Raw genomic sequence first — 10682 nt, 5'->3', positions numbered from 1 at the left:
CTTATTAGCTGTGGTTCTCAAATAGGAGTGATTTTGTCCCCCTAGGGGACATTTAGCAAAGTCTGAAGACACTTTTTGTTGTAACAACCTGTGTCTGTGTGGATGCTACTGGCATCTGCTGGTTAGTGACTAAGGTATGCTCAACCTACAATGCAGAGGACAGGCCCCAAGACAAAGCATTGTCCACCCCCAAATGTCATTTGTACCAAGGCTGAAAGCCCTAGCTTATTAGCATTAAAAAAGCAAAGACTTAAAAAAAAACAAAACAAAAGCAAAGAATGAAGGCAGGCAAGAGAAATGAGGCTGCAGAGATTGTGTGCAGCCTGCAGCTGAGGTTCCAGGCACTGCATCCTCAGAGAAACAAATGAGGAAATAACCCAGGCAAAGGCGAGGTTTCCAGGGCTCATGCAGAACCCTAACTATAAAGAAGCCAGAAAGGAGTCACATATATTTGTTCCCTGTAGCCTGGTTTTCCCCAAATGTGACATATTTCCCCCTCATGGTATGTAACAGAATTTTAAGATAAACATATTTAAGAAGAAAAGTGAATGTAATTACTTTGCTGCACAGGAGTAATTAACACAGCATTGTAAATCAACTATGCTTCAATTTAAAAATGAGTTATTAAAAATCAAAAGAAAAGAAAGAAAAAAGTGAGTGGATTTAAAGAATATATTGATAACTGAACCGCTGGTACGGTGATATGGCAAAGATTGTAAAATGGTCGGTAAATAATGTCTGCGACAAGGCCATTGCCTTGTAGGAAAAAAGAGTTGCTGGTGTGAAATGGAGCAAAGAGGAGTCAATGTGCATCTTTGCTCTTAATGGGAAAGGGAAGGAGCTGCGATTTGGCAAGAGATGCAATAGAACTTACTGTTCATGGCGTTCATCTCAGCATAGTACTTGTTCCCACCCACGGACTTGCCAGACAGAGCTCTGTAAATATACGTGGCCCCATCGAGCCACGTCCACTGTTGCCCCTGCAAATGACAGGAGACGGGAGACATGTACACATCAGCCTGCCCACCTGCTCACAGCCCAGACCCATGTAAAACATGGTTCTCATTGTAAAAACTGGGAAAGCACAGAAATGTGTAAAGACGGGAAAATAAGAAAGTCACTCCGTTTAATCTCTAGGAGGAAAACATTACTAATCTTTTACTATATTTACTTTTGGTGCAATCATTTTTGTCTATCACAATAGTTTTATATACTGAAAAATGTGGTGGCCTTTAAAATATATATTCAATTGTGTAGCATCTTGCATTCCAAACATTTTTTAATGGTAAGAATACACCATAATTTACCTTACTAATTCTCTTATTGATTGATGTTTACATTGTTTCCAATTTACAATTATTGCTAAGAATACTGCTATGAACCACTTTATTTGCAAAGCTGTTTCTGTACTTAAAATTATTCTTTAAAGCTAGCATCCCAGAAGTAGAATTAATGGCCAAAGGGCATGAATATTTTGAGGTTATTGATATTTATTGCCAAACTGCTTTCCAAAAACAGTTCAGTTGTAGGAATTTACATCCTCATTTACTGGGAAATTTCTCCTTATCCTTAAAAATATTATTCATTAAGACAAAGCAAAAGTCTAATAATCTGATGTCAAATTATATTGTTATTCTAATTTGCCTTTCTTTGATAACTAGAGACATCGCACAATTTGTTAGACTGTTTATTAGCCTCAGTCATGAAGGTAAAAAAATTAAATTACAAAAAAAATCTGGTAGAAATTGATGTAACTATTTATCCTATCTCTGAATGAGAGAGCTCTGATTGATAGCAATGTGAATATATAAAAATGTAAAATTCATTGTATAAAATATATGTAACATCTATGGCAAAGTTTATCAAGAAACAGAAAGTCGAGCTTCCCTGGTGGCGCAGTGGTTGAGAGTCCGCCTGCCAATGCAGCGGACACGGGTTTGTGCCCCGGTCCGGGAAGTCCGGAGCCTGTGTTCCGCAATGGGAGAGGCCACAACAGTGAGAGGCCCACGTACAGCAAAAAAAAAAAAAAAAAAAAGAAAGAAACAGAAAGTCTGGGGTTTTTCTCCTTGTATTCTTTGTGTTTTTTTGGGTTAACATAGAAGCCCCACAAAGAATCTGTAAACTGCAGATCCCACATAGAGACCTCAGCAACCTCACATGTCATTTCTTACTATGAGGTATTGAGGTGAGTAAAATGAGGGACCAGTGAAGAAAGTTTAGGATAACATAAAAAACATGATAGCATCTAGCAAAAAGCTTAGCTGAAAGTTTCCAACTTTAACTCAAAATCTAATGGGGGTTTAACTAAGCTTGGTCTCATAACGGGTCTGTGTGTGTGTGTGTGTGTGTGTGTGTGTGTGTGTGTGTGTGTGTGTTTATTTGTATATACCCATACATACTTACACAAACTTTTTTTTTTTGGCAGTACGCGGGCCTCTCGCTGTTGCGGCCTCTCCCGTTGCGGAGCACAGGCTCTGGACGCACAGGCTCAGCGGCCGTGGCTCACGGGCCCAGCCGCCCCGTGGCATGTGGGATCTTCCCGGACCGGGGCACAAACCTGCGTCCCCTGCAATGGCAGGCAGACTCTCAACCACTGCGCCACCAGGGAAGCCACACAAACTTCTTTGTAAAGGCTCTGAAGAGCTGGTAATTTTGTGTTCAAAGATGTGGGAGAACTTTAATTAGATAGGTCTGTAAGTGGAGGAAATTGTTTCCTCCCTAACCTTGAAGCTTTGGCCTCTATCAATCAGAGGCAGGTGACTGAAGAAAACCTGTTGTGTGTCAGTAGGCCTGGGGCTGTTTCCCAGAGAGGGGCTATCTACCTGGCTTTCCCAAGGGGCCATTTGTGGGCCAAGTCTGAGGTTACCTTCTGCAGGTCATGCAGGAAGATCCATATGGGCTTGTTTCTTTGACAGCCACCTATGTACGTTGCTATGGTGTTGGCTTCCTTTAAATTCAGGATAGATGCCAGGTGGGCTCCGTTTCCATACGACTGACACTCGAGCTGAAGGCAAGGAGGAGATGTGAAGTTTAAAAGCACAGCCCACAACCTAAATATCCATCGACAGAGGAATGGATAAAGAAGATGTGGTATGTATACACAATGGAATATTACTCAGCCGTAAAAAAAATGAAATAGTGCCATTTGCAGCAACATAGGTGGACCTAGAGATTATCATACTAACTGAAGTCAGACAAAGACAAATATCATATGATACCTCTTGTATGTGGAATCTAAAAAAATGATACAAATGAACTTATTTACAAAACAGAGATAGACTCACAGAGTTAGGAAGCATACTTATGGTTACCAAAGGGGAAAGGGTGGGGGAGGGATAAGTTAGGAGCTTGGGATTAATATATACACACTACTATATGTAAAATAGATAACCAACAAGGACCTACTGTATAGCACAGGGAGCTCAATATCTTGTAATAACTTATGAGAAAAAATAATCTAAAAAAGAATATATATATGTATATATATGTAAAACTGAATCACTTTGCTGTACACCTGAAACTAACACAACATTGTAAATCAACTGTATTTCAATAAAAATTAGAAAAAAAGAAAAGCACGACCCTCACTTCAGAACCCTAGAGCACCAGGCAGCATGGGCCCACACAGCCCCTGTCTCCCCTTGGGATCTAAGCCCCACAGAAGACTTCCTGTCACCTTGGGAGAAAACACAACTGTCACAGGTGTCAGGCCTCAGAGGGGGAGGCAGCTCGAGGCAAGGGCACGAGCTTTAGGGTCAGTGGAAGTGCCTGGGGTCCTGGTCTTGCCTGTTTTTAGTGTATGTGACCTTGACAAGTCACTTCACCTCTCTTCCTTATCTGTAAATAGAGGAGATAATTAGGGCTACACAAGGGAGTTGTTAGGAGGATAGAATTATTATAGTTTTATATTATAATACTGCACTTCAACAAACCTAAGAAACCACTGACTGTAAAATGTGCTGTTCTCTAACAAGACACTTACTGCCCAAATAAAGAAATCATTTTATATATGCACTTATAGCTAGACAGAGCTATATACTTTATGCTCTTTTGGGGTTGTGTTACAGGATCTGCCTACATAATAACACAAATTAATTTAATAAAAACATGGTTTTGGCTGTGGTTGCCACTCTCATGTTTGCCTTTGAACTTGCTCAGGATTAGATGTGGTGACTGCTTAATGATAATTTACCAACCAGTTGATAATACCAGAATGTTTTTATACCCGTAATTTCTTTTATTAATTTTAATTTCAATTTTATTTTTTAACATCTTTATTGGAGTATAATTGCTTTACAGTGTTGTATTAGTTTCTGCTGTATAACAAAGTGAATCAGCTATACATGTACATATATCCCCATATCTCCTCCCTCTTGAGTCTCCCTCCTACCCTCCCTATCCCAAGCCTCTAGGTGGTCACAAAGCACCGAGCTGATCTCCCTGTGCTATGCGGCTGCTTCCCACTAGCTATCTATTTTACATTTGGTAGTGTATATATATCAATGCCACTCTCTCACTTCGTCCCAGCTTACCCTTCTCCTTCCCTGTGTCCTCAAGTCCACTCTCTACGTCTGCGTCCTTCATCCTGTCCTGCCCCTAGGTTCTTCAGAACCTTTCTTTTTTTTTTTTTTTTTAAGATTCCATATATATGTGTTAGCATACGGTATTTGTTTTTCTCCTTCTGACTTACTTGACTCTGTATGACAGACTCTAGGTCCATCCATATACCTGTAATTTCATTTGACTTTTAAATTTGTGATGCACGGAAGCTGGATTACCAGTCAATGTGTAGTGAGTGCACCAGTTACAAAAGATTCCTGGGACAGAAGAGGCAACAGGCTCCGTCTGTTTAAATGATGTTTCCCTTTCCTGTCAGTTCACACAGCTAGAACTCAGAGCGCTGCCTCTTCGGTCCAAGATCGGGTCTTCCTGTCGTTTTAACTGCCACCTCCATCACCTCCAGGAGTCTTGTGAACTAAGATGCCAGCTAGGAACCAAGGAGCACAGCAGCCGTGGTGTCCATTTCTCTGGTCCTTCCTGGCACCTTCTCTGCACTCTGGTTCAGGAGTGGTTAACTGTGCTAAGGCTTGGTATCAATCATGTGGATCGTTTTTGCCTTGAAAACCTGAATTGGGCATCCACCATGTGCCACAGGCTTTTTGCAAGTTCTTTTCATGAATCCTCCCAACAACCCCATGGGATAAAAGTGTTATCCCCATTTTACAGAAGAAAACTGGTAAAGCAAGGTATAGCTGCAACTAATACGTGGCAGAGCGTGATTTAAACTCAGGTCTATATTATTCCAAAGCCCCCCAGATGTCTTCTTCTTTATTTTGGTAGGATTAGTGTTGGACTCTCCAGGGACAGGCAGTACAAACATCTGTCCAGGATTTCTCCAAGTTGCTTCCCAAGAACTGAGGAGAAGTCCACTGCTGTCCATGAGCTTTTTCTTCTTTCAGTGGACAGAATCCGGGAGGCCCTTTCTGTGTTTGGCTCTTTTTTTATTTTTTGCTATCATTCACATCTGCTTAGGAAAGCATTGCATTGGGGCCAACTTCCCTGGGTTTGCTCTGCTGGTTATTCTCGGTGTAATCTTGGGAAAGTCGCTTATGCTCATACTGCATTGCAATTTTTTGTTTAAATGTCACAATCTTGCATCAGTTCTGCATTTTTTAAATTTTATTTAGTTAGTTATTTTTGGCTGTGTTGGGTCTTTGTTTCTGTGCGAGGGCTTTCTCCAGTTGCGGCGAGCGGGGGCCACTCCTCATCACGGTGCGCGGGTCTCTCACTGTCGCGGCCTCTCTTGTTATGGAACACAAGCTCCAGGTGCGCAGGCTCAGTAGTTGTGGCTCACGGGCCTAGTTGCTCCGTGGCACGTGGGATCTTCCCAGACCAGGGCTCGAACCTGTGTCTCCTGCATTGGCAGGCAGATTCTCAACCACTGTACCACCAGGGAAGCCCAGTTCTGCACTTTTTAAGGCCAGAAAAGATCTTTGCATCCTCAGTAGCTATCACATGATAGGTGCTTCCTCATTCTGAGTTATTGATTTACAGGGATTCTGAGGCCATTCTGGGCCCAAATCACACCTCATTTCCCCACATAACTTCCCGGTCAGTCACTTCAGTTTAACAACCACAATTCAGAGACACAGTAGCACGACTCCCAACACTCTGAGGTAACTCAGTCTGACTGGCTATGTGGGTATCTCTTAGAAAAGCCTCAGTGAAATAGAACCAATACATTTGTTGGGTTGTGGAGACAGTGAGGCCTTGCATTTGTCTGGAATGCTTCGCTCTCCGTCAGGTGGCTCTGAGGCTGTCTACACACAGCTCTCTTGCTGGTAAATCTTGTATGGCAATTCAGTTGTTCTTTCTGTAAGTTCCTCATCTCATCGTCTTTGGATTTATGTCTTTCTGTCTTTCTCCCTGACAGTGAACTCCTTGAGGGCAGGCTGTTCCTTGCTCATCCTCATGTCTTTGCAGCCCATCCAGGGTCTGGGCCTATAGCACATGCTCCATCAATGCTTACACGATTAAAGGAGTTGAGCACATAACCCTCTACTCTCCATTGCACCAGCCAGGTTACTTCTCAGGATGCCAAGGAAGGACCCTTGGCTCTGAGTTGAATGATACCTGGAGCTTTGGGTGGCCCCTTGCTTTAGAGAAGCCTCTCCAAGCAAGGGCCAGATTTCTTACCTCAGCATCAGACCAGTTCTTCAGCTTCTGGAAGTATCCCTAGCAACAGGACTTGTAGTAAAACCATCCAGTAGCACAGCTAGGTCTCAGGATGATGGCTGCACACAAACAAAAGGCAATTACAAGTCATGGTGGCAAAAGGAAGCAATTCCCACGCTTGAGCCAGTTTAAGACCTGGCTCCCCTTGAATGGAGGGAAGGCTAAGTGCCCTGGAGGAAGGATCCCTCCCTGCTGCCGAATCTTTATACTGTTAATCTCTCTCGTAGCCTTCTCCAAAGGGGACTGTGGGCTTTTACCAGAGTAACTGTGCATTGGGGGAAAGGAGGTAATCAGCTCTTTGAGGATTACTGGACACTGGCTCTGAACTGACACTAATTCCAGGAGACCCCAAACATCACTGTGGTCTGCCAGTCAGAGTAGGGGTTTATGGAGGTCGGTGATCAATGGTGTTTTAGCTCAGGACTACTTCACAGTGGACCCAGTGGGTCCCCAAGCCCATCCTGCAGTAATCTCCCTGGTTATGGAATACATAATTGGAACAGACATCCTCAGCAACTAGCAGAATTCCCACACTGGTAGCACGATCAAACAGCTATAATTCAAGACCTCACAAGAGTGGATGAGGGGCATAAATTGGTAGTTTTAGGTATTACAAGGAAGGAGTGGTGTTTTGGCTAGGGGGATGCAGGACAGGTTAGATGGCAACTTGTCTGGAACTTGAGAATAGGGGGGCTGAAAGTCAGTAGCAAGGGGAGGGCAACATTTTAGGCGAAGGGGGCGGATGAGCAGAGGAATGGTGGCAGCAAGAGCAAGCACTTACGTTTGCCTTAACTGTAGGGCATCTGGCAAGCAAGCACTGTAGAAGAGAAGGAGACATTCAGGGCCCAGAAGCCAGGGAAGCTATGATCAAGAAAGGCACACGCTCCTCTGGCTAGTGGGCTGGTGAACGGGCCACATCACTGAAACTGAGGTTTCTGAAGAAGCGGAGATGTCTGGAAACACAGAGGACCCAGATGATGAAGGGGATGCCAAGCTAGGAAATTTGGACTTTGTGCCTGTGTGACTGCACGCCAATGCTCTTGGTGGGTACAGGGGTCTTTCCACCCCCAGTGCCTGTTCACAGACATTTTTGTGGTCACATAGCATTTCCTCTCTCCCTACTGAGATGACACTGTTGTCACTTGCTTGCCCCACTCTTCTGTTCTACTTCATTTCTTGCCTATAAATCTCCAGGGGCTTCCTGTTGCTTTCAGATAAGCTCTCCGCTCAGTTTGACATTTAAAAGTGCTCACAACCTGGTCTTGTGGCCCTATTGAGACACAGCTTCCGGTGCAGAAGCCCCAGCTCCATCTTGGAACACGACGCTCATTATTGACATAGATCCTTTGCTTGTGCTATGCTTTGTATCTGTGAATGGTGGACATTGACTCACCCAGCTGAGGCACAGCAGGCAAGGTTTCAAGGTGAAAACAGCTCTTTTGTCCCTTTCCTGTTTGCCCATTTCTGTTCCCCTTTAACCTTAAAAGAACTTAATTAGAGGAAAGAGCTCACTAGGCAATGTAACCTAACTCCTGACTTATGCTCTCTTGCATGCACACCGTGTCTTGTCTAACTTGCTGATTCTTTTCCTAGATGAAAAGAAGTAAGAAGTAAGAATGAAGCAGTTAAAAAATGACAAGCTCTCTATTCTCAACAGTTCCCTTAGCAATCCTGCAGTCTGACCACACAGGCAAGGTAACATCTGAAGAGTCAGCCAGTCTGCAAGCAATGGGGAATGATACAGAATCCAACTTCCTCTGTCGATGATTCATTGAGATTCTTCCTCCTTTTTCTCCTTTCAAAACTGTCATGGCTGAGCAGAATCTTCAGAGTTGGTCTCTGGACACAAGTCCACCTTCTCCCTAGATTACTGGCTTTTCTGATTAAAGCACCTTTCCTTTCTACTGACACTTGCCTCTCGAATTATTGGTTCTTGTGCAAGAAGCAACCGAACCTGGGTTTGGTAACAAAGCGGTACATCAAATGTACTAGGAACAAACAACATAGACACTCATGTGCTTAAATACCTCATCTTCTACCACCTTTAGAAATACAAACATCATTTGATGTTAAATAAAAAGAACGCCTTTATGCTGAGACAGGCTGGGATCTGGGACCCTTTGCTCCGGTGCTGCAATGCTTGCACCTGGACACACCTCTCCTCAAGCAACAAAATACAAAAATGCTGTATGGGACTAAACATAACTGCATGCATGCTCAGCTGGTGCAAATTCTGGACAAAAGATACAAAGAGACCAAAAAACCCAACTGCCACTTTTGAAGAGCATGGAGCAAAAGCAGGGGGTCAGGAGCAAAAGCAGGGTACTGCACATGCCCCCTGTACACACCACCACCTAAGGGGTGAGCAAAACACCTAAGCCACCCCTCTAGCCCAACCCCTGGACACACCCCTACCCTCACCGCATATAAGGAACAAGCTCGCCTCCACTCAGGGAACGAGCAAGCAAGGGGACCTGTTGTTTGTTCTCCGCTACCCCCTGCGGCAGCAGGGTCCCTAATAAAGCCTTGCCTGAATTTCTTGTCTGGCCTCTGATGAATTTCTATTGATTAAGGAAGCCAAGAACCCTGGTCAGTAACAATGCCACTGTTGGTACTTCTGCTACCACTGTCACCAGCTTCCATGTACAAAGTGCTTTCTTGCTGTCAGGCACTATGATAAGCAGTTTATTCATACTACGTATTTATCTTTTTTTTTTTAAAACATCTTTATTGGAGTATAATTGCTTTACGATGCTGTGTTTCTGCTCTATAACAAAGTGAATCAGCTATACATATACATATATCACTATATGTCCTCCCTCTTGCGTCTCCCTCCCACCCTCCCTATCCCACCCCTCTAGGTGCTCACAAAGCACCGAACTGATCTCCCTGTGCTATGCGGCTGCTTCCCATTAGCTATCTATTTTACATTCGGTAGTATATATATGTCAGTGCCACTCTCTCACTTCGTCCCAGCTTACCCTTCCCCCTCCCTGTGTCCTCAAGTCCACTCTCTACATCTGTGTCTTTATTCCTGTCCTGCCCCTAGGTTCTTCAGAACCATTTTTTTTAAGATTCCATATATATGTGTTAGCATACAATATTTGTTTTTCTCCTTCTGACTTACTTCACTCTGTATGACAGACCCTAGGTCCATCCACCTCACTACAAATAACTCAATTTCATTTCTTTTTATGGCTGAGTAATATTCTATTGTATATATGTGCCACATCTTCTTTATCCATTCATCTGTCAATGGACACTCAGGTTGCTTCCATGTCCTGGCTATTATAAATAGAGCTGCAATGAATATTGTGGTACATGACTCTTTTTGAATTATGGTTTTCTCAGGGTATATGCCCAGTAGTGGGATTGCTGGGTCATATGATAGTTCTATTTTTAGTTTTTTAAGGAACCTCCATACTGTTCTCCATAGTGGCTGTATCAATTTACATTCCCACCAACAGTGCAAGAGGGTACCCTTTTCTCCACACCCTCTCCAGAATTTATTGTTTGTAGATTTCTTGGTGATGGCCATTCTGACTGATGTGAGGTGATACCTCATTGCAGTTTTGACTTGCATTTCTCTAATGATTAGTGATGTTGAGCATCCTTTCATGTGTTTGTTGGCCATCTGTATGTCTTCTTTGGAGAAATATCTATTTAGGTCTTCTGCCCAGTTTTGGATTGGGTTGTTTGGTTTTTTGTTATTGAGCTGCATGAGCTGCTTGTATATTTTGGAGATTAATCCTTTGTCAGTTGCTCCATTTGCAAGTATTTTCTCCCATTCTGATGGTTGTCTTTTTGTCTTGTTTATGGTTTCCTTTGCTGTGTAAAAGCTTTTAAGTTTCATTAGGTCCCATTTGTTTATTTTTGTTTTTATTTCCATTTCTCCAGGAGGTGAGTCATAAAGGATCTTGCTGTGATTTATGTCATAGAGTGTTCTG

The 10682-nt window shown here is 43.2% G+C and overlaps 1 protein-coding gene across 1 annotated transcript; it reads right to left on the bottom strand.

Moving 5' to 3' along the window:
• Nucleotides 1-663: 663 nt before the first annotated feature.
• Nucleotides 664-8046, bottom strand: REG4 (regenerating family member 4). The gene is given in 5 exon segments (XM_019919119.2): nt 664-776; nt 875-980; nt 2867-3004; nt 6697-6794; nt 7989-8046. Coding segments are annotated over 5 exon segments (513 nt in total).
• Nucleotides 8047-10682: the final 2636 nt, after the last annotated feature.

Source organism: Tursiops truncatus, chromosome 1 (assembly GCF_011762595.2).
Source record: "Tursiops truncatus isolate mTurTru1 chromosome 1, mTurTru1.mat.Y, whole genome shotgun sequence".
In the NCBI taxonomy this organism is placed as follows: Eukaryota; Metazoa; Chordata; class Mammalia; order Artiodactyla; family Delphinidae; genus Tursiops; species Tursiops truncatus.
The sequence above is the reverse complement of the archived record's forward strand: the minus strand, read 5'-3'. Positions and strand labels throughout refer to the sequence as shown.